At 35.1% G+C, this 25340-nt stretch overlaps 1 protein-coding gene across 2 annotated transcripts in view; it reads left to right on the top strand.

Moving 5' to 3' along the window:
• Positions 1 to 25340, top strand: part of MTUS1 (microtubule associated scaffold protein 1) — a 105615-nt gene that overhangs the window by 31897 nt on the left and 48378 nt on the right. The window contains exons 4-7 of one of the 2 annotated variants that reach the window (XM_026667104.2): positions 12530 to 12700; positions 16698 to 16829; positions 18063 to 18167; positions 19771 to 19821. In XM_026667104.2, coding sequence (XP_026522889.2) covers positions 12530 to 12700; positions 16698 to 16829; positions 18063 to 18167; positions 19771 to 19821 — 459 coding nt within the window. The remainder of the gene's footprint in view (positions 1 to 12529; positions 12701 to 16697; positions 16830 to 18062; positions 18168 to 19770; positions 19822 to 25340) is intronic. The other variant, XM_026667105.2, reaches the window with a different exon arrangement.

Genomic DNA, 25340 nt, shown 5'->3' with positions numbered 1-25340 from the left:
TTGCTAGACGTTCAATTTGTCTAGTCAAGTTTGACCCTTTTCAGAGCTGCAGAATCTCAGTTTGGAATACCATATAAGCAATAGGCATTTTCAGTGGCAGCTGATTGTGCAAGTTCATCTCTATTGATGCATTCTAAATCTATCTTATTGAGGACTTTTTATCTTATCTACAGATAAGGGAAGCTTCCATTATTTCCAATTTCAAAGCCAGTTTCTGTAGCCCCAGGCAAACATTTTTATTGTAGTAGTGACTACATCTAAGACATTGCTTACATCGAGAGAAAAATCTTTGAATTGTATTAATGTATGAAGGAAACAACTCTGGTATTACTATGAAGTCTTATTATTAAAGCACAAAGGTTTTCTCCATAATTTTAGATATATCAAAAATAAATCTCTTTTCACTGGATGCAATACTGTTGAAGACCATTACAACATATTTTTACTTGAAGTCAAGAGTCATCAAACTATATGTACCAACAACAACTCCCAAAACAAAAAAAAACCAGATTACCCATAACCATAAGGAAACTTCAATCCGAAAAGAGATCACTCTGGCGGAAAAACAAATCTGGTCACGTTGCCAATTTCAAAAGCCGATACAAAAATTTATGCCACCAGATAAAGACCGAATGCACCAATTATCATATTAAACAAGAGGAAAACCTTCTATGCACCAATTCCACCCACGCTTTTTACAATTTTATAAACAACAAACTAAAAGATTCAAGGTCCATCCCACCCCTGATAGGACCTAATGGTAAAGACTGCAACGACGACACTATTAAAGCCAACATCTTTAACACATTCTTCGGCTCAGTATTTGTAAACAGCAATGGATCATGCCCAGTATTTCCTAGCCGAACCACAGACAACTACAATGATCTAATACATATCGATTTTACAGAAGACAATGTTGAAAAAGCACTACGCAATCTAAAACCATCTCTATCTATTGGACCGGATGGAATATGTGCCTACTTCTTAAAAAAGCTATCCACTGCCATAGCCGAACCTCTAAGCATAATCTTTGAAAAATCTTTCAGGACCAGCTCCTTGCTTAACCTATGGTCACAAGCCACAGTCATCCCCATCTTCAGAAAGGGAGACCCCAGCCTAGTTGAAAATTACAGACCAATCTCCTTATGCTGCGTCACCTGTAAAGTCATGGAATCAATTATTAACCAATCCATTATCCTCCACTTAGAGACAAACAACCTACTCTCCAATAAACAATTTGGTTTCAGGAAAAAACTATAATGTAATCTGCAACTCTTACACTGCAAAAACATATGGACTACACAACTCGATCAGGGCAAAGGAATAGATGCAATCTACATAGGCTTCTGTAAAGCCTACTTGACAAATTACTCCTAAAACTAAAATCTTATGGTATCTCTGGACAACTGCATAACTGGATAGAAGCATTTCTGTCAAACAGACAACAAATGGTCAAAATTGGGAGTGTCCTATCAAATTCTGTACCTGCCAATAGTGGTGTCCCCCAAGGCAGTGTTCTAGGACCAACTCTCTTCATACTCTACATAAATGACCACTGTGATCATATTAAGAGCAACTGTGTTCTTTTCGCTGATGATGTAAAGCTATTTAACACCACTGACAATACTGCTACCCTTCAAAAAGATCTTGACTATGTATCAGAATGGTCAAACAAATGGCAACTTCAAATCTCAACAGATAAATGCTCTGTCTTACATATTGGCAAAAAAAATCAGAAAATAAAATACAAGCTGAATAGTCAAGATCTTGTTGATGATCCAAGCTCTGTAAAGGACCTTGGAATACTCATCTCTAATCTAAGTGCTAGAGCTCACTGGAACTACATAGCCAAAAAGGCATTAAGAGTTGTTAACCTAATCCTACGTAGTTTTTCCTCTGGTAATATCACATTACTAACTAGAGCATACAAAACATTTGCTAGACCAATACTCGAATACAGCTCATCAGTCTGGAACCCACATTACGTATCTGATATTAGCACAGTTGAGAAAGTCCAGAAATATTTCACAAGTAGAGTTCTCCACTCCTCTACTCGTTGTAGAATACCTTATGCAACCAGACTTGAAATTCTAGACCTAGAACACCTTGAATTACGCCATCTTCAGTCTGATCTAAGTATGGTATATAAAATCATACATTGTAATATCCTACCTGTCAATGAATACTTCAGCTTCAACCATAACAACACAAGAGCACACAATAGATACAAACTCAAGGTTAACCACCCCAAACTTGATTGCAGGAGATACGACTTCAGCAACAGAGTGGTCAATGTCTGGAATACTCTACCTGACTCTGTGGTTTCTTCCCCAAACCCCAAAAATTTTAACCTTAGACTGTCTACTATTGACCTCACCCCTTTCCTAAGAGGTCTGTAGGGGGCATGCATAAGCACACCAACATGCCTACCGTTCCTGTCCTATTGTTTCTTTTATTTTTCTTATAGGTACCCATTTCATGTATTCATAACTATGTATATACTTATACCTATTATCTTGTAAGCGATTGACAAATCAAATAATAAATAAATAAATAAATAAATAAATGGAATATATTAAAATTGAGCAAATGCTTTCATTTAGCAACAGAGATAAGTCAGAACAATTTTCCATAACCTGCTGAACTCCTTAGGCAATCTGGGAAAAAAAGATCTGGGACTGACAGATTGCAGAAAGCATCCGGTTGGCCAAGGCTTAATAGAAAACTTGTTTTTAGTAAATAGGATAATACTTGGAAAAGAGTGAGAGCCATTCACAGCTATAGATCTCAGCCAAGAAATCTAAATATAGATAGTCCTCACCTTACGACCATAACTGAGACCCACATTTCTGTTGTTAAGTGAGACATATGTTAACTCAGTTTTGCCTCATTTTACGACCTTTCTTGCTTTAGCTGTTAAGTGAAACACTGCAGTTGATAAGTTAGTAGCCCAGTTGTTAAGTGAATCTGGTTTCCCCATTGACTTTGCTTGTCAGAAGGTCTCAAAAGATGATCACGTGACCTTGGGACACAGCAACAGTCATAAATATGACTCAGTTGTCAAGCACCTGAATTTTGATCACATGACCATGGGGATTCTGCAAAGGTTGTAGTTGTGAAAAATGGTCATGAGTCACTTTTTTCAGTGTGTAACTTTGAATAGTCACTAAATGAACTGTTGTAAGTCGAGGATTACCTGAATCTCCTTTAATACTAACAGAAGCGTGGATGAAAGTTCAAGCTCTCAGTTGTGCAGCATTGTATTTATTGGCTTCATGTTTTTAAGTATAATTTAAGGCATGGGGGCTAAACAAATATTTCTTTTCCCTCAACAGCAGTGCTCAGATAGAGCTTGCTAACTGTTAAAAGGCTGCAAATTTCAAGCTAAGAGGCATGAGGCAGTGTGAGCCATTAGGGTGCATTCCATCCATAGCTAAAAATTAGCATGGAAAAATTGTTGCAGATACTGTGCAAGATTGCTTGTTGTTTAAAATGGCTGAAACCAAGCTTGCGTGTCTACTTCAAGCTAGTCTTTGTATTATGGCAGATCTCCAAACAGTTCACCACTGAGAGATCTTGTTGGAGTGTTAGCTAGTGCTCTCCACTAGCAAGTTGACTACTTGCATTCTGAATTATCATTTGTTTTGAAATTATTATCTGGTGCATACATGGTGTGTGGTTATCATGTACTGCATTCCTGACAGAAAATCTGGTTTTTGGTTATGATTCATTATTTATAGAATAAACTGAGAGGAATTAAATCTAAACATATCCACTGGCATTTGATAATAGCAAAGGCATCTCCCCCTCTCCCCCTCCATTTCATGATAGCTAAAGAGTTTGGCTTGTTGCTGCTTAAAGCTAGACATGACATGTTTCTTCAGTTTTTTTTTTTTTTCCTTTTTAATCCAAAGTCTGTCTCCCTGGGGAGACTCCATTTTAACCGGGGCCTTCAACCTTTCTCTTGTATTGATTTTTTCTGTTCAAAGTAAGTTATATCCATATTAATATACTTTAGTAGTCCAATTAAAAGTTTTAAGCATTTGTAGATTTAATAACCTTTCACTAGCCAAGCTGCTTAACACTTCCTAAGAGCATGTCTTGTGCATAGCACAGAAAGATTATGAAATATTAAGCCAATAAAATAAAGACATAAATTAAGGAAAGGAGAAAAAAGTACTGCTAGTTTAAGTTTACCCTACATGCTATATTTTTCCAACTTTCTATAGTGGAAAACGTCCTTTTTATAATGCTTTATATATTGCCTCCTGTTTTTCAAAACTCATTTCTTTGTGGGGAACTTGTTCAGAAGCATGAAATAGTTAACATTCCAGGCCCAGTATTCTTAATACTTAACAGACCCAGTACTTTTCAATATGTTCATTAATGATTTAAACTAGAGGATAGAAAGGAAAATCATCAAATTTGCAGACATACCAAGCTGGCAGGAATAGCCAACATTCCAGAAAATAAGCTTAAAATACAGAAGGCTGTCAACCAAATTGAACATTGGATCTTATCTAACAAATGAAATTCGGTGATGAGAAAAGAGGTTCTTTGTCACACAATCTATTCAGTCTGTTATACATTTTTATCATGTATGTATGTAAGTTTCTCTTGTACATTCATGTGTGTTTCTGGGAGCTGAGAAAAAGCAAAAATGTGATGCCCGCTGCCCAGCACAAACAGCCATATTGAACGACCCAGATTTTGTTCATTGTAATTTTTCACACCATTTCAAGTACAATTTTTGTACCAGGAATACAAGCCAATCCTTTTGTAGCTTTTGTATTCAATCTAATTCCTTTTCCTTTTTGGATTAAGTGAACAATAACAATATTCTTCCAATTGTCAGACATGGTTTTAGTCTTCACACACATATTAAGTTAGTTGCACAGCCACTCTAAAGACAAACTGCACCCATATTTTAACAATTCTAATTTTTTATTTATTTTTCACATTTCTTTACTGTATTTCTTTCAGAGGGGAACTCTTGAGTGGTATATAATAAAATATTCAAATATAAAGCAGTATATATAACAAGTTTTTAAAAATTAAGTTGCAGCAAGAGATTAAAATCATTTAAAAGGTGAAGGGAAAGCTTATAGGAGGCTAACTAACCCCACAGCTGTGGGTTCCATATATGAGGCCACTGAATCATGTCCTAACCCCTTTTCAGAAGAATGGGGACCTCTCTTACTTCAGGGGAAGGCTATTCCATAGGGCAGGGGCAATGGCAGAGAAGGTTCTCTTCCTAGTCTCCACCAGTCAGAATTCTTTAACTGATGGGATCTGCAGCCTACCTTTCCTGCATGAGACAGCCAAGGACTACCTACATTTTTTCACCATTCCATAATGCATCATTTTCTTACATCCCATTGGTGTAATTCAGCATACTTTTATTGTATTCTATGTTGTAATTCTTTTCACTACATTTCAGATAATCTCTTTCTTACCTCAATGCTTGTAAAAAGGGGGAAGAGATTTGCTGACACAGTCATGGCTGTCATCTTAACATTTTATTAACAACACCGTGCAGCCACATCTGCTCATACTGTATCCAATTGCCATTCTGTTTCTTGGAGTAGTAAGTTTATCTTCTAATACTCTCTCATACAGGACTTCTAATTTTGCTTCTTGCAGTCATTTCTGTTTTAACTTTTTTCTTATCCTTCCTTTTCTTCCATCTCCATTCATTCCCAAAGATTCACTCCTGATACCAATACAATCAGATTGTCTCATCACTGGTTTTCTTCACTAATTCTTTCATCATAAAAATCATGTTTTTATTTATTACTTTTCCATCTTTACATGTGAATATACTTATGTTTAAACTATGTTAATCAACATGATTTCTTAAGCAAATGTTCCCCAAGCAGTTGTAATTCTCAATCGTTCTTGAGTCTCTGACTAGTCCAATTGCTATTTCTCTTTTCTTTTCTCCATTTATCTATTCCTGGCAGCTTACCAAAATGTTTTGTTTTCAGTTACATTAGATTGCATTAGACCAGGATATTGTGGAATTTCTACTTGTTCCTTTGTCATCATTTTCATATCATACAACTGTCACCAAGCTGTTGGTTCCTACTTCCATCTGTACCTTATAATAGCATAGGTAGCATCAATTCATATTTTGTCATATAACTTTTAATTCATAATTTTAATGTATACTTTCACCTCCTTGGATTTGTTCATCAACTCCATTTCATGAGATTGGGCCATGTACGGTCGAAGCCCAGAGATGAGACAGTGAAACCCAATTGAATCCAATCATTAATTGCTTATAATGTACAGAATCTTGCCAAACTCAACCTATAACCTTCTAACCTCCAAGATATATCCTGAGGGATTCTAGGAGGTGGCTACCCTGAACCTCTTCCTCCTACCTGCATCCAGCTCAGGACTATGCAGTTTAGGGGAAGTTCTGTGTCACCTAAAGTTTCTCCTTCTGCTCCTGCTGGTGCACATTTCATGACAGGTAATCTTGATTCAGATCGATTATGTTCCTTCTCTTTTTCTTAGTTTTGCTGACATATACAACATACCTATTTTTCTTCTTTTCACTTCATCTATCAATTCATGCTTTTTACTATTTACTCCCTTTACATTCTAAGTATATTGATAAGAGTTCTAACACCTTTCATTGATGGAATCAACTGAGTTTCACATAATGCTTTTTTTTTAAAGAATAGACCGGGTTCTCTTCCATAATAATCAATACAGCATTACACATTCTTTGCTCAGTATAAGAACATAATTAGTCAGTTTGAGCATGTTATATCCAACAGGTCAAATCTGTTCATGCTATTCTATGCATTTTGGGATTTCTAATCTAGAGATTGCCTTGGAAGCCAACATCCTGCTATGCATATCCTACCAGCGAGGAAATACATGGAGTATACTGTTACACGCTTGCAGGCGAGAAATAAGATAGTCTGAACCATGTTTGTATCAAGTTGCAGGTGGAGCGTAGCAGACAGGGTCTGTATAAATTGAGGCTTAACAAGATCCTAGAAATAGGATTGTAGTCTGCCAAAGTGTACGAGAAGAAGAAACAAACACCAACCCTATGCAATTTACGGTAATATAAAACCTGCTCCTAAAGGCACAACTTTAAGTCTGAAATAGAAGGGACAGTGAAATATTGTGCACGTATCTAATTGTCCCAATACATTTCATTTTAGGAATACATCTAAATGTTCCCGTAGTGAGATTATTGTAAACTTTTCAATTCCAATGATTCAAAATAGATTTCCATTACCAGATATATACAAAGAGGGAAAGTTAGAATACCAATAGTTCTTTTTCTTCTTCCCTCTTTTCTTTTTCTTGGAATTTTAATTCTTGATAAATTTGTTTTATTTATTCCTTTTATTAATGTGTGTGTGTGTGTACACAGACAGATACATTCAACACAATGGAGTCCTTAACACGATAAGAATGTAACCTTTATCATATAATAAATACTTTTATGCAATCTTTGGTGTATTTTTATTAATGTTATATACTCAACTCTGGACAAAAAAATCAGATACTTTTCTGCTTGTAATATTGACATCCTAAATTATAATATTGATTGAATATTTTTGCCTTTTTCAATTTCCAACATACTAAGTTTCCTAAATAATAATGTCAATACTTTTTCAGTTAATACTGCATAAAGGTCATTGAATTAAAACAATGAAATACAAGGTAGTAAGATTTGTAACAATATAATAAAAAGTAAAAAACAACAAATTTCCCAGCATATGATCCAGACTAATAATTAAATGCTATACTTTTTTCTAAGGATCATTTCTGCTCATCAAGAAACTTCATGATTCAGGTCTACAGAGAATCTATCTTAATCTGTACTACATGAATCCGAATCCCAAAAATGCCTTTACTAGGTTTTCTCTGGCAAATATACACTTTGCTTCTGTAAGAGCATGCTTAAAAAAGTAAAATTCATTCTGATGTCACATTGATTTTTGAAGCACAGGGAGAATTAAAGATTATTTCTAAGGTTACACTGATGTTCAAAGACATTTTTAAAGCCATGATGCTGCTTGCTTCTTTATTTGATGGAATTTAGTGGAATGAGATAATAAGCTTCTCACTGTGTTCAGGGCAACCTCTTCCCCACAGCATAAAAGGATCAGATCCCATCCTTCTCTGCCTGGAGAAAATCTCAGATTTGTTAACCTCTTTGTTCAGGATAAGAATGCGTTTTTTAAATAATTTTCACTGTAGGCCTATCTACATTATACTTATGTTTTTCAGTCACTATCAAAAAAGACAAGCCATATTAGATCTGTGACCATATGTCACAGGACATGCCTTTAATGCAATGACATTCATATAATAAGTGTAGTCCCTTATGTAGTTCTAGCATTGTGAAACTAAACTGCTTTCAATTATGCTTCTTTGCCTGTTGTATCCTGAGGATTACTTTGATGGCTCATGGCTGCTATTGGCAATGTATGGCCTTTTGTAATCTAAAATATTTATATTTAATACTTTATTCTTAAGTCAGTGTTACCCTCAGTATTAGTTTTTCTGTAAAATTTATATTTATTTATTTGTTTATTTATTTATTGATTTTGTCAATTGCTTACAAGGTAATAGGTATAAGTAAAACATAGTTATGAATACATGGATACATATAAGAAAATAAAAAAATAAAAGAAGCAATAGGACAGGGACGGTACAAAACAGTATACACAAATAGACTAATATATTATTTATTTATTTTATTTATTTATTTGATTTGCCAATTGTTTACAAGATAATAAGTATAAGTGTATACATAGTTGTGAATACATGAAATGGGTACATATAAGAAAAATAAAAGAAGAATAAGAGAAACAATAGGACAGGGACGGTAGGCACGTTGGTACGCTTTATGCACGCCCCCTACAGACCTCTTAGGAAAGGGGTGAGGTCAATAGTAGACAGTCTAAGGTTAAAGTTTTTTTGGGGTTTGGGGAAGAAACTACAGAGTCGGGTAGAGTATTCCAGACATTGACCACTCTACTGCTGAAGTCGTATTTCCTGCAATCAAGTTTGGTGCGGTTAACTTTGAGTTTGTATCTATTGTGTGCTCTTGTGTTGTTATGGTTGAAGCTGAAGTATTCATTGACAGGTAGGACCTTGCAATGTATGGTTTTATATACTATACTTAGATCGGACTGAAGGCAGCGTAGTTCTAGGTTTTCTAGGTCTAGAATTTCAAGTCTGGTTGCATAAGGTATTTTGCAATGAGTAGAGGAGTGAAGAACTCTTCTTGTGAAATATTTCTGGACTTTCTCAACTGTGTTAATATCAGATACATAATGTGGGTTCCAGACTGATGAGCTGTATTCGAGTATTGGTCTAGCAAATGTTTTGTATGCTCTAGTTAGTAGTGTGATATTACCAGAGAAAAAACTACGTAGGATTAGGTTAACAACTCTTAATGCCTTTTTGGCTATGTAGTTCCAGTGGGCTCTAGCACTTAGATCATTAGAGGTGAGTATTCCAAGATCCTTGACAGAGTTTGGATCACCAAGTGTTGAAACTTTAAATAAAATTGTTATTTTCTAATGTACAACTTTGAAAATTAATTTTTCAGATTTCTACTGAGCTCTATGTAATTGCAATATATGTTAAATTGCCAGAAAATTGATAAACGAATGTGATGAAATTCTGTGAAGGGTAGAAGTAGGCCTCGATTTGCAACCTTCATTTAGTGACTGTTTGAAGTTATAACACCGCTGAAAAAAACAGACTTATAACTAGTCCTTGGACTTATGACCCGAACAGTATTCCCATGATCACCTGATCACAATTCGGCCACTTGGCAACCAGCATATATTTACAAAGGTTGGAATCAGATGATCACTATTTGCAACTTTTGCAACCAAACAAAATAAATGAGGGAAGCCAGATTTACAACTGCATGAGTCACTTAAACACCATGGCAAAAGTCATAAAATCAGGTGTGACTCACCTTGCTTATTTTAGTCCCAATTGTGGTTGTAAATCAAGGACTGTACTTGAATTGGAAAAAAAGTATAATTTTTTAAATTAATAAATGATTATTATTTTTAACCTTTTTGCCAAATGCCCTCACACTCATTTTACATAGGTAGCTTTTTACCTTGTTGAACTTACCTGCCTGCCTGGCTTTCTCACTTAAATACTTTTTGTTTCTAGACAAGATAAGAATTTTTTTTTAAATGTGGGACATTGGGAAAGCCAAACTTCTCCATGTGATGTTTTATTTTTCAATGTAAGATTCCTAAACCTCACTAAAAGGAGTACTAAGGAATCTTTTTACTCTAAATGGGTAAAGGGGGAAGCAGACATACTTGGTTCTCAAGAACAGACCAAGAAGTAAAAAATGGAATGAACCAGGTCTGTAAAAAATGAGACATGTGAAGACATGAAAAAGTGCTGTGAACACTTCAGTGCAATGTAGTAATCTATATATGTATAATTCTGTCTGAGTATCCAAACCAACTATGTCATCATTTTTTCCCATCCTTTCTCTTCCAGTCTTTTTCAAGATTTTGTATATTTTAGAATGTAACCTTGATGATAGGAAATTTTATTAAATTTTATTTATTTAAAGAATTTTTTAGACTGCCTCACTTACAGTTTGTGACTCTGAATTTAGTACATCAATAAAAAAAATTAATAAAATACCGTCAGTGCATAGCTGAGTCTGGGCATAATAAAACTGGGAGGTTGTTGAATTGACTGTTGAGGTAAACATGCTTTAAATAAGTAAAATATATAATGACCACGTGCTCTTAACGAGGCACCCTATCTACACTTTTTTTACTAATTATTCAGGCAACTGGCTTATTCATAAAATTGATGCCAATTTATTTAGAGAAACTTTGAGTTGGGAATGGGAAAAATGTAAATGCCTGCATAGGTCTTTAAGGAACTAATACATTAACTAGTGGAAGTAGGTCATAAATAAAAGAACAAAACTTTTCCAAGTTGCTTTCCAAGTGACTATCTTATAATACCACCTGGTGTTAAGGAGAGTAATAGCAGTACAATATTTTCCACTTTTGTAGTAGCTGATCACGTAAGTTTGAGATGTTAAATACTCCTTTTCGGATGAACTCTTTAGTGCAGAGGTCTCCAAACTTGGCAAGTTTAAGACTTGTGGACTTTAACTCTTCAACTATGCTGGCTGGAGAATTCTGGGAGTTGAAGTCCACAAGTCTTAAAGTTGCCAAGTTTGGGGACCCCTGCTTTAGTGGCTGGCTTAAATTTCTTCAAGTAGCTGGCATTTACTGGAAATGTTCAGTCATAGAATGGTATAATTCCTTCTGATAATTGACTCATGGAAATAGATGAATGTCTGCAATTAGCAATGTCTAATTGATGTTGCTGCTTAGTGAAAGAAGAAAGCATTCCTGACCATACTTTACCTTTAGCAAAGGACAAAAGTTAATACTGTACTGAGTTAAATTTATTTAATAAATGGAATAGACCATTCTTCCTGAAAAAGATGTCTTTCAAATCTGTTCAGATATGTCTCTCATAACCCCCACAGTCAGCATAGCTCTTGACCACATAGGATGACTATAGTTGTAATCCATCCCATTTGGAAGTCTTTGACAGCCTTTATAAAGTACATTTGTACTCCACTGAGAAAAAAACACTGGGAGGGAAACAGGTGTGGGGAATTCAAATGCAGAACTCTAGCTTATAGCATTCTTCTTCATTGTTGGCTATAATGATTGAAATGAAAAAGAGTTATGTTTACAATTATTAAGGGATCATCAGATCAAGTAGCCTGACCTACTAAATAGCCATGAAATCAATAATATTCTTGTCCATATAGCAAGATATATATTAAAGATAAACCTACATTCTGAGTTTCTGCAGAATTCATGGTAGGAAGTCCTAGATGACAAAAGGAATTTAGACATCACTGTCTTTAATGTAAATTTAGCTAATTTTCCCTGATTTTGCCTGCTACATTGAATATCCTTAAGATGTTATTATCCTAATGCAAACAAAAAAAATGTGTCTGTTAGCTGTGCTGAAATGCAAAGGTCTTGCCTAGTTCTCCTTTGCTGTAACTTCTTAAATGTCCTAATGTAGTATTACTTGGCAGGAGAAAATAAAGTTGGAGTATTGTTTTTAACTGATTGAATTAGTCTGTAGAGATTCTCAGTCATCCAGGTCATGTTGTCCCAAAGGTGTTTTTTTCAGAAGGCAACTGGACTTTCCTGTTTTTTCTTCAAAGACGTTTTGCTTCTCATCCAAAAAGTTTCTTCAACTCTGACAGGATAGTAGGGAATGGAAGGATTTATATTCCTTGCAGACACCTGGTCATTTGCATCCTTTTAGAGCAGGGGTGTCAAACTTGCGATGACATGTCATCATGTGAAGTATCACAACTTTGACACCCCTGTTTTAGAGGTCGTTGAAGCACTTAGAGGTTTATCTGTGTTACCAGAGTTACCTGAATAGTGTAGAAAGTACTGTTGCTTTATCTAAGAAGCAGCATTGTTGCTGACATCTCTCTTTATGCTGGCAGGAGTAGGAACTCCCAGGGGAAGGCTTACTACTGTGAAGGCCTTATCAAGATCTTCAGCTAGTTCTGGCCTCAGTTCAAAGGTGCCCATTAGAGGACCAGGACATCAGAGAACCTCTAGCATCTCTTCAGTCAGCAGCACTCAGAGTGACCAAAGTACTTTCAGCAATGATTGTAAGTCCATTTTGCAGATTATTGTTCAACAAATAACTGAATAAAACCCATTGTGGTTCATTATAACTGCTTTTTTTCCTCAGCAAAAAGTGGTAACTGGTAATGCCAGAATTCCAACTCCTATATTGCAATAGCATTCAATAGCTTTAGACAGTGTTTTGGCCCAAATAATGTAGATCTAATTTATCATCCTCATTTTGTAGACTTCCTAAAAGACTGTTGTTCACAAGCATTGATGAATGCTTAGAAATGCCTGGCTGATACACAGAAGGAATTAAAGTCACACAACCTTCTAATGAAAGTTATTTTTTTTTTAATTACTGCTTTGAACTGAGTAAATGAAGATTTGTACAGTACAGATTTGCCAATGGCAAGAGCAATGTGCCATATTAAAGAAAATCAAACCTTCCATATAAGGAAGAGCGATCTTGGGCTACAATGTATGACCTAGGGAGGCAAGCAGTACTAAAGCATCAGTAATGATGTCTTTTTGCTTCCCTTGCAGTTTTGAACCACTATCTCTCCTCCCCCTCCCTTGTGCAATGCTTTTTAAAAGAACAGCCCTGCTATTTAAGTTTTGCAGCATGCCTTTCTCCTAACCACAGATTGGCCCTGAATTGACAGCCATGTTGGCTGCCTTGCCTGCCCACTGGTTGGTCTGTTTACTTCAGTGCTTGAATCACCTCAGGAGGTTGTAAACAGTCTGTGCGATTCTATCCTTGCTGCTAACAAAGGAAAGGGTTTTGCTTCTTAACAGAGAAATGTCATGGTTTCCAGTTCCAGCTTAAAGATCCAACAATGGATGACCTTTTCTTATGTCTGATTTGCTAGTTGGATTAAGCTGCTCTTGTTTCCTGCCTTGAAGCTTACTATTCTCTCTATCTCCCACCCACCCACCCCGCCCACCCTCGATTGTAATTCACTGAGAGCAAGTGTGGGGAATACGAGAGGGTGAACATCATGGCTGCAGTGTTTCAGGCACTGAGCTTGCTTTGATCATTTTAAATGACTGTACCAGGAGGACATCGCAGTTGCACAGAAACCGACTTCTCTCCTCATATTTTCATCAATTCTACTCTCACACCACCGGCAGACTCAGGAAGCCACTATGATGTTACCTTACTGACCTTGCTAGTAGTGGGATCGTACAGCTTTTGTATCATTCCTTTGTTAGCTACATTTTCTGGCAGAAGAAGTAGGTGACCATCCTTTTTTATCTATATCCCTATACTTCTATCTGTGGATAGAAAAAAAGAGGCAGCATGTCTTGCTTTTGTAAATGAAGTGAATGTATCAAATGAAATGCTTTTCCATTCTGTCTTCTTGAAAGAAATCATGATGGAGAAGAGAGGGAGGAATGTGTTTAATTTCTCATGACATAATGCATGTTTGATGCAAATTCTGCATTCTTAAGAAAATCTGGAAAATATATTAGCCAAATTCATTTCCAGCTGTTGACTTTTGTGTTCCTGATGATCTTATACCTGGTTTTTATAAGTATATGCTTTTCCTTCCCCCCAAAAAAACCTGTGCTCTCACCCTCCCCCTTGTCAGCATGTGCATGGCTTTGCTCCATACACTTTGGCATGAAATAAATTGTCTGCAATAACCACTACAGAATTCCTTCCGGTGAAGGTTTCAGCATCTTCAGTAAGGCAGATATATTAAAACCTAATGTATAATTTTGCATGATTGCAAATGTGCTCTTTTAAAAAAAGACAGTTGCAGAGCAGCAGTTCTTCATTTAATATAGGCTCTGTGCTTTGTGTAATTTGCCTCTAAATTGTGTGAGTCCTGTACTGTTTGTGGGCATGTTTTTATACTAGACTGTTATCTTCTTCTCTATAACCCCCAACATTAATCAATTGTTTTGGCTTATAACTGCAGCATTTAAACTGAGGCTGTTTAACAGCTGCCATTGTCTATAGTCTGAATGGTTCCACAGAAGTGTAAGTCTAAAGAAATCATAGTGGAACAGTCTGGAGCAAGGAAATGAAAAGAAAAAAGAAAAGTCCCCTCTGCCTTTTGCATATTTCAGAATGTTGAGTATTTAAAGTGTACTTTCCCCTTTCACAGGAATAGCCATCTAGCATGAACTCTGAACATGGCAGCTGTGATTGAAATGATAAAAGAATAATAAAAAAATTCAAATTACCTGCAGTTGTTTAAACTATTAAATAATAGGTTACAATATTTTTGTGATCTTGGTAGTTATAGCTCATGCTGCTAAATAAACTTTTCAACAAAGTATTCATTGTCCATAAAGCTTCTAAATAAATAAGTTTTCCTTGTAATGTTGGCAATAGAGGAAACATAGCCCTTCAGATTATGAAGGTATTTAACAGAGATACTTGGCCAATTTCAGGAACAGATGAGTCTTTTCACTCTAGATAATAAGACAGGTACTCAATAGAAAAAAAATGAATATATTTACTTCATCACCTGAACATTGAGAAGAAAATAGCATCTTTCAGACAAATAAAAAACACAGTGATCTATGTTATTAATTGGCTAGTATATTTCACATCATAATCCAAATTTTTTTGTTGTTGTTGAATCAATCTTAACTCTGGCAACAATGTGACAAGTCCATGCAGTTGACTTCTGTAACTAAGCTAGAACTTAGATTAGAACATAACCATTAACCATTAGACCACTCTGATATTAATGTGTGTGTGCATGTGTATCTTCGAGTCAGTTTCTCTATTTTTTTTTTTTTTGCTTTGACTCCAGATTGCCTGGACTAATCCTTATATTTTTCTTGGCAAGGTTTTTCAGAAGTGGTTTGCCATTGCTTCTTTCCTAGAGCGACTGGCCCAAGATCAGTAAGCTGGCTTCGTGCCTAAGGTGGACTATTATTGCTCTTAGTAACAAGCAACAAGACAGTATTGCTTTATTTGAAAGAACAATGTTTTTTCTCACTGATTTAAGCAATACTGGAATTGATTTTTATCTTGCCTTGTTGCCCAATGTACAATTAATCAGTTAATAGCAATGTTAGCTGCTTTTATAAAATTCTAACTAATTCAAACAAACAAAAAAGGCCTATCTTCAAACAATAGTTTTAACTTTTTTTCATAAAAGTAGAAGGATGGGAGAAAAAGCACATTTCCCAAGAAATGTATTCCCTGGTTTCTTCTATGTGTCCCACCAACAGACATGAGTAAGTGAGAATATCTGTAAGAAGGGTCTCCTACTGACTACCGTGGTTCACCGGTTAAATGGTTCAAAGGTTCTTGTTGAGTTAGCCAGGCCCCAAACTCTTCTAGATAAAAATGAATGCTGGAAAATAATTGGTATATGGTGCAGATTTAGAGCAAATATAACCCAGTTACAACATTATTCTGCTTGGTATACCTTCTTGCTTTCACCCAAATTCAGGATAATTCTGTAGAGTGCTGCCACCATTTGCTCCTGACAGTCAGGGAGCCCCCTCAGATGAGATTATCTGCTGTTTTAAGAGAACCACAAGCATGGACAACTTTGTCAGGGTTTGAGTTTTCTACTTTGTATAGTTTGGGCTTAATTTCAGTGTGTTCACCCTCTTTCCTATTGTTGACCATTAGAATGATTAACAGAATCAAGTGCTTCCATGGACTTAGATAGCAGGGAGCAGCAAAACTGTGTGTTATCATATTGAGGGCACTTCAGATTGTGCTTCTAATGCTAAGGCTTTCTTCCTTGTGGGTATAGTTTAATGTGGATTTCAAATGTGTCAATTTACTTTTTAAAAAGTATCCACCTATTCAGATGCCGATTGAGGATAACATTTCATTTAGCTGATGATATGGACTTTAATGCATAAAAAACCTGTGATGTAAAGTCTGTTACTCTTTAAGGTCACTAAGTCTTTTTTGCAGTCTTTGTTGTCATATATAACATCTTCTAGGGTACCTGCAGAAATACTTTAGCTGTGTAGTTGCTACAGAATATTCTGAATATTCTCAAAATGTGTTCATTAATAACTTGCAGTTTATGGGATTTTCCTCCCCAATAGCTACAAGTGCTACTATTATCAAGAACGGAGAATGCACTCCCAAATCTGCATGTCAGAATGGTACTGCCAGATCCATCTCTCTCAAGCCGGTGTCCAGGCCACGAGTCCTTTCACTGAAAAATACACCAAAAGGTATTTGATCTCAGCAATGAGGCAGTGATTGGCTGACGGTAATGGCCATTAGTGAAAAACATACTGGGAAGATGGCAGAAGATTGTTGATTCCTGTTGTTTTCATGTCCACAACCCTGATAAAAAAGTTTCTATTAAAAAGGAGATATTGATTGAAAACCAACACTTAAATTTGCAGTCACAATGCTTATCTTTTTTTAAGTTGGAAGTAACACTTTAGAGCTATTAAATTGCATTAGTGGACAGAAAGGCCTTACAATCCTTAAACCAAAAAGTGGATTGTAATGATTTTTCTTGTCCAGGCATTGGTTATCTTGATAACCTGAAAACAGTTTGAGATCAACTAATAAAGCTCCCTGAAGATAACTTCCTATTTGAGATAGGTTTTTTTTAAATTCTATGAAATGTCTTCCCTTTTTCTTTATCTCCTTGGTTAATCATCTGTTAGAGATACTCTTACTATGGTAGTTTAGTAACTTGACTGCTTTATGTAGATTGGAACCTTAAAGAACAGAATCAATATAAATTAAATATAAATATGATTAGCTACAAATTTATCAGTATAAAAAAAGAGACTTGATCCTGTGTGGATCCTCATGTAGATTGAGCAGGAGAATAGAACTACAGAATCCATAATTTCTCCAGATCTTGATGCAGAAATCAACTGTAAAAGGAAAGATCAGAAACTGCATCCAGTGTTTCTATTTAAAGAAGGAGCATTGGCTTGCTTTCTGTTAGAAGGTTGAAGTGTCCTGAGAAGGATCTGCTGTTAATTTGAATCTTCTCCCAATCTTCATTCTGCAGTCATAGGATTTGAAGAACACAGCTTGGATAACCATTTGGAAGATAACAGGTTGGGGAAGTTTGTTCTCACTGGACCCAGTGCATGATAGAATCATTCAATGGAAATTATCCTATGTTCATCTTCCATCATTGATTTTGAAAGAGCAATTTTACATGTGTAGGCTGAAAGAAGAGCATAAACTGCAAAGCAGCTTCTGGGTTTTCCTTAAAAAGAGTTGAAAAAGCCTTCATCAGTCTGGTGCCTTCCAGATGTGTTGGGTATAGAACCAATCACTCCCACCTAGCATAGCCACTTTGAAAGCTGAATATGTAGCATGTTTCTGTTAACTTTAAAAAGAAGCTGATGTTTGTCCATAGTTTTGAGGTTTACTTGATATTTTATGTACTGTATTCTAACATAATTATTTTATTGACTTTTTTTTTTCTTAAGGAGCAAAAGGTAAATTAGCCTTAGTGAACCAATGTGTTCCCAAGCCTGCTGGACCTATTCTTCCAGGGAAAAGAACAAATGATCTAAGAGGGAGTCAACGATTAGGTAAAATGATCATTTCATTCTTGTGTTGTATTGATATAATTAAGATGAAAATCTACATATTTTATGTCTCCTTTTCTATCACTATTAATTAATTGGTATGGCATTCGCTCAGTTTACAAGAGCTAAGTTGGGTGAATGTGATTAAAGTAGGTTTTGAATATTTTACTGAATACAGAAAGATTCTATCACTTTTTTTTTTCATGGTCTGGGCAAAATTCTCATTTACTCAGTAAATTAGTTGCAAAATCCATTAAGATGCTACACCAGCATTGGAGAAACTAAAATGAAGTCAACCTTCAGCCATAAATATTTACTGAATAATTTAGAGTCAGTCTGTCCAACCTATTTCACAGGCAGGTTGTTAAGAGAAAAATGGAGGGTGAGAGAAATACATTTTATTTATTCTTATGTATTAATTTATCAAATTTCTACACTGTCCAATTTTCTAAGTGACTCTGGGCAGTTTACAAACAATATACATTCTATTATGTCCTTTCCTGAAGGAAAGACAAATAGTAAATCTGGCAATTTTACCAACTTTGGAACTCTGATCTCAGCTATAATTGCATATTCATTTCTGAAAGATCATATGGAAATATTTAATTGAGAAGGTTCCACACATTCCTTGTCTCAAATGAAAGTAGGCAATATATCTTACCGGCAGACTTCTTTTCCTAAGGGTTTTCCAGGAATCAATAATTAATGTTAGGCTGCTATAATTATATTAAATCTATCTGGGGAATTTCTAACCCTTCCAGCAAAGTGTTCTCTATTCAGGCTACCCTTAGGAAAGATAGATTTTTGGATCTTTTTGCCTAGAAATATAAATTGCAAAACACAGTAAACTTTGGATCTTGAAAACAAGAAGATGACAATGCAATCTTGTATGTAGGAAAGATTTTAATGGAAAATTTAATTTTTAAACAAATAAAACCCAATCTCCAGATCAGAGGATTTCAAACTTTTTCAGATGAGAGACAGAGAGATTTCCATATCTCCCCAGAAGACCTAATTAAGAGACAAAATTTGAGTTATAGAAATTTGTTGGCCCTTTTCACCTTACACTGTGTCTCTTGGTAGAATTACAATTTCTCATAGAACACAGGATTGACAGAACTAACTTTGAAAAATCCTGCTTTAAAGATAAGAAAAAAAATATTTTCTGTCTTCCCAAAAATTTCTTTCCACTTTTATTTAAAAAGGTGAGGCTGCTTGGGAGAACAAAAAATTAATTCCATATATGTACAACTTTAGTGATGGGTCATGAGCCACGACAGTCAATGCATTTAAAAAGACCTAGAGTAGCAGGCTTTGATTGGAAAAGCACCCAAATCTCTCCTGATTATCTTTTCACAAATATTCCAGGAGTGGTTTCTGTCCTTTATTAAAAGCAGAACTTTTAATAAGTTGAATAAAACCTTCTCCTTTTGATCTGTTAATATTCAGGAGCTGATACTGAGACAAATATATTGATTTCAAGATTAATAGCCAAACATATTTAAATGTTTTTGCAGGTAAAGGTCTAATATGATCCATAGAAACCTCTTGTAAACCTCATTTTGTTGGTGAGTTACATGCCAAATTAGAATTTTATCTTTTCCAGGACCTTCAGCACAAAATGGATCACGGCTTTTATTGTCAGTCTTTAGCTCTGGTGAGTAGTTTAAGCTTTCCCTCCTTATTCACTCCTAAATGTTTTATGCCATCACAAAATATTCCAGCCATGTAATGTATATATAGGTGTTTTGGAAATGTTACGTTCATGTAAGTACACAACTTAAGACGGTGAATACTTTGCGGGTATAATAATTTGATGCTTAAATATACAGGTCTCACATTTAGAGTTTGTGTACCTATGGTGATGAAGCTGCATATCTCTTTTCCACTTCTTGATCAAATGTTTATGGATTACTTGGGCCACTTGGATCTGTTACAGAGAACCTTGAATGTTTTTGTCTATATCAGGGGTGTCAAACTGGCGGCATGTGGTCCAGATGCGTCACGCAGAGGCCATACCCAACCCAGCTCCGTGAATGGGAAAAACATCATGAAACATCACAGGACGGCAATGTGATGCCACAAGTTTGACACCCATAGTCTATATTGATTTTATTCTGTAAACTAGAATTTAGCTGTAAATAAAATAAAAATTAGTGGTGGGATCCATTTTGAGGACAAAATAACTATCCAGCATCCTTCTTGTTCCCACCTGTCTCATCATCTTCATATAAGATTCGTTCATGCTTACATTTAAAGCTATCATCATCATCATCACATTTAATTTTGTCCTGATATAATAAATATATTGTTGATTCTGTGGTTCTCTAATAAAGCAGTGTAATCAACAATTAAATAATAGTCTAGTGAGAATTAAATCCTTCCTTGGAATGAAAATCCATTTGCTGTTTTAATGTATTTTTCTCTCCCAGCTAAACTTATAAACAAGATAAGTAAAAAAAAAACAATTCACTAGTATTTGAAGTGAGCATTTGTATGCAGAGGTTAAACCCATTACCCTTATTTTTTAAAAAACAACAACATTAAATTTAATAAAGCAGTGATAATAACAGTAATAAGAGTAACAATGGCTATGTGCTCTTTGAGAAGTGCTTTACGCCTGGCAAAAGTTCTGGACAACATTAATGCTCTTTATTAAAGCTCCCACATTTTTTGAAGTTTCGGTGCTAGCCTAAAATAACAGTATAGCTATTTTAAGAGTGCTTTAATGATTTTGTTCATTAATTCAAATCATAACTGCTTGCATTGAAGCACTTCTTCCAAATAATTTTTAAAAGATGCAAAACCATTATAACAATTATTGGTAAAGTAAGTTTGGTATCATATATACCTGACAGAATTTCAGTGCCTCATAATTTGATTATATTGAGAAAAACTGCAAAGTAGTTATTATAACTTCAGTTTCAGTTTCTTGAAGATTAGACCCAGTGAAATCAATGTTTTCTTTTTTTAAAAAAAAAATATACTTTATTGATTTTACAATTAAAATAGACCAACAACACATACATAAATGCAAAAGAGAAAAAGAAGACAAGAAATAGAAAAAAAAAATAGAAAGAAAAAGATAGAAAACAGTTAAAAACATTTTCATCTTCAACAGTTTGTGAGACCTCCTTTTTATCCTTATTTTATACCATATACACAATTAATCCTTACATATATCTGTATATCACTACTATGATTCTGTCATATCTTCTTTTGCCTTTTAGTGTGAAACCTATCTTTGATTTATCCATTTGTACCAGCAGTTCCAGCTGTTGTAATATATTGAAGTGTCTTTATCTTTTAATGCCAGGGTTAATTTGTCCATTTCTGCACAACTTGAATTTTTTTGAATAATCATCTCCTCTGATGGAACATGAGGCTGTTTCCAACATTGTGCAAAAGCCAGTCTGGCCACTGTCAAAATATGTATTAATATATATTTCACTTTTTTTGGTAGTTCTTTATCAAAGATCCCTAATAGAAAGGACTCTGGTTTAAATTCGATCTGTTCTCTTGTCATTTCCTCCAACCAATTTCTAATTTTCTGCCAATATTTTTGAACCTCGATACAAGACCACCACATATGGAAGAAAGTTCCCTCTTTTTTTTTTTTGCATTTCCAGCAGTTCGGACTCATATTGGGGTGCATCAATGTTTTCAATTGGGAGAGGAATAAATCATGAGGCTAAAACTGTCAAGCCAGTTTGGTTAAGGCACTAGGCTAGCAAGTGGGAAACCATGAGTTCAAGTCTCACTTTAGCCATGAAAGCCAGCTGAGTGAACTTGGGCCACCAGTCACTCAGCCCACCTCACCTCACAGAGTTGCTGTTGTGAGGAAAAGGAGGAGGAAGGTGTGTTGGATGTTTCTTGCCTTGAATTATTTGTAAAAATAATAAAAATGGGATACAATTAAAATATATTATAGGATTTTTTAATCTTTCTGAATTTTCCAGATATTCTTTTCTGTGGATTATCTGTGTTTTCTTAGTTCAGTTCAGCACAGCCATTTCAGTGCCCTCCCCTTGACAGTTTTAGAAGAATGATAGAGGAACACTCCAGATGCCCCAAAAGTATGCCCAGATCGAGCACAGATGTCAAATTGACTGGATACATTGTCTTATGTTTTATTCCAATCAGAAAATTAAGTCAGGGTTTATTTAAAAACTGACAAGATGTCACTGATGTACATTATATAAACCCTTTACTGGTAGACAAGACCAGAGTCCCTGAAAGGATAGACATACTAATATATTTCTTTTTTATGGAGAAACTACTTCCTCTTAAACAATTGAGGCTAATCAGAACATAAGTCCTTATTAGGACAAGAATAAATGATGCGATAGATGTCTTAATCATGAATGTATTTGATTATGTTTATCCAGTCAATGTTTTATTAAGGTCACAGACTAGAATTAAAAATTAAAACATTAAAATAAATAGAACAAGATCTAATAGTATATTACAGTTAGTGGTGAGATCATCAGTGGGTAGCCAAAGTCTGCCTAATTTTACAGACAGTATAGCAGAATTTAGCTATAGGAGATTGTATCAAACTAATCCAACAATAACAGCTGAACATAAAAGATATTAGCTAGTTTTCCAGCTAATTTACCCTGTGGGGAGTTATGAGTCCATGAATCCTTAGAGAGGGTACAATATAACAGGACATGACCTGTGATTTCAGTGGCCATTTGTCTACAGGGACACATTTTCAGCTCATAAATGGAGCTTTTTTGGATTGGCCCTCCAGAACTACTATGGGAAGTCTGTTACATCAGACTAGAATTAGTGTCCTCCACAATTTAGAAAGAGTTATGTAAGTATTTCACTGGCTTGCAGAGGGCGAGGGCTGAGTGCTACAGAAAATATTATTAGACAGAGTAAACAGGTCCTATTGAACTATTCTGTTGTTTGTTTATTATCTGAATTTCTAGTTTTCTGGAGATGGAACATATTTCCTATTTGATTTGATGTTTTAAAAGATATTTTAAATATTAATAGTAAAGCTAGCTGTGGCCCAAATATGCAACTATTATACAATGTGTCATGCAAAAAACACAAGAATGCACTCAAAACATGGGAAAATGATGGGAAAATGATAAATATTAATTATGTTAATGTTTTATTGGGCTATCTCAATTACTCAAATAAGGTACAAGCTTTCAAGTTCTCAGAACTTTTCATTAGCCACAATTACAAACAAAATAAATGGAAATAGGAAAAGGGGAAAAATCTAGTGTTAAAACCACAGAGTCTTCATTTTGTCACACACTTAACGCAGAGAAGGAAAGGTGGTGCCGTAATGGTTTCAGTTTGTGTTAATATCCATGGTTACAAAAAAGGCTGCTTACTCTAAAATTTGAGTTAAAATCAAACCTATGAATCTAGAATTTGTGCAGGTATTAAAGAAAATAGTTGGATGGTCCTGGATGGTCCTGAATTGTTTTCCTTTTTCCCTTAATTTGGGGTCAAAAGAGACAATTCACAAACACAAAGAGAACCTGGCCCTCTCCCCTTCAACTAAGCTATAAAGAAAAGTGGCAATAATTTCAATAAGTAATGGCAAACCAGAAAGAAAATAAAACTGTTTGATCTAAAGTGATATGAAAGAGAGAAATAATTCTAGTGTCATGAAAATGACATCTCATCTACTTTACTACCTAAAGCATTTTCTTCTTGAACTTGATGGACTGAACACAGACATGACAATTCATCAGCTTAGATTTCTTGCCCTGATTGATTTCAATATTCATACTGAGATTCTTTCACACATACTCAATGTCTTATCTTTCCTTGGTGTGTGCTTTTGCTAATTTACAGATGTTTTTCTTGCCTTTCTCTATATCAGTTGTTTGTATAACTCCCAATAATATTCAGCTCTGACCTGAGTGATAGTTTTCTTTTTCTTCTTGTAGTAATGTAATTTTGTCAGTTTTGTTTGGTCTTATGTGTGTTCTTGTTGGCCACCTTTTTTTCAATGTTATACTGCTGATCCCAAATTGGTTTACAGTTTCATGTAGATTATGGCAACCAGGACCTATCATCGGTTTTTTCAAAGTACCTGCTTCAAAGACTTTCTCAGCATTTCTGCTAGAACTGTATGTGAAGCAGCTGTACATGTGTGAACACAAGTAAACCCAGTCTGAGAAAGCCATTCCAAACTAGGTGGTTTTCTTACTGCTTCATGAAGCAGTTCGATTCATTTGCACTAATGTGCTTTGAACATGTTACATAATCCTACTAACTAATACATAGCCTCCAACATACAGACCTATACAGGCAATATTTTATATTCTCTTAATTCTCATGTCATGAATAGGTTGCTGTTGCTTTAGCTTTTGGCTGGTGCTACTTAGGGTGACCTACCTCTGCAGGAATGAAGAACTAATTAAAACAGCCCCATGTTGGCATGAATGTTTTCCTGAATGTGCTTGAAGAATTTCCCACCTCTTACATCATTGATCTTATTAAAGCCTTGCCAGATTTTAGACTATTTTTAAAATTCTGTGCTGATGTTATATAGCAAGTAATCAGAAAAACATCAGGGGCTGCACCCCTAATCAGTTGTTTTATGGGTTTGAGATATACAGTATTTCATAAAGAGAACACCAGTGTTAAAGGAAGCCTGTTTGTGCATATCTTGAAATTAATTCAGTACATTTTTTTATATTTTGGGTAACTACTTTGCTACTTTTTCATAACCAATTCAGCATTTTTGAAATATCAGTTACAACTTTTCCCATCTGGAAAATTAGAATCAGTGAATCAAAAATTTGTGGGTCCTGCCTGGCATACAAAGTTGGCTTAATTGTCCCCCCACCCCCTTCTGAAATGTACCTGGCAATTTAAAACAAGAAGTTCCTAACTGATACAGCTTAAATCATTTATCCTACATTAAGATTACTACTCACGTAATGATAGTAGCACTAAATTAAAACAAATATGCAAAATTAGCCTAACCCTAAAGGCAAAGAACTCTCTTTAGTATTTTTATAATCAAACAGAGAATATTGATACAGCCACAAACAACAAATCTACTTGTGTTTGATCAAAAGGAGCCAAAATGTTGTTGTCTATTCTTGTTGGGTCAAATAGCTTTCAGGATAATGAACATAGAATTTGATTTACTAAAAACTGTTAATATAAGGAATGGTCTTAATCCATCTTGTG

Source organism: Notechis scutatus, chromosome 4, assembly GCF_049901735.1.
Source record: "Notechis scutatus isolate UNSWTSFEM ecotype Mainland chromosome 4, rNotScu1.2, whole genome shotgun sequence".
NCBI lineage: Eukaryota > Metazoa > Chordata > Lepidosauria > Squamata > Elapidae > Notechis > Notechis scutatus.
Note: the sequence above shows the minus strand (reverse complement) of the source record. Positions and strands in the feature narration are given on the sequence as shown.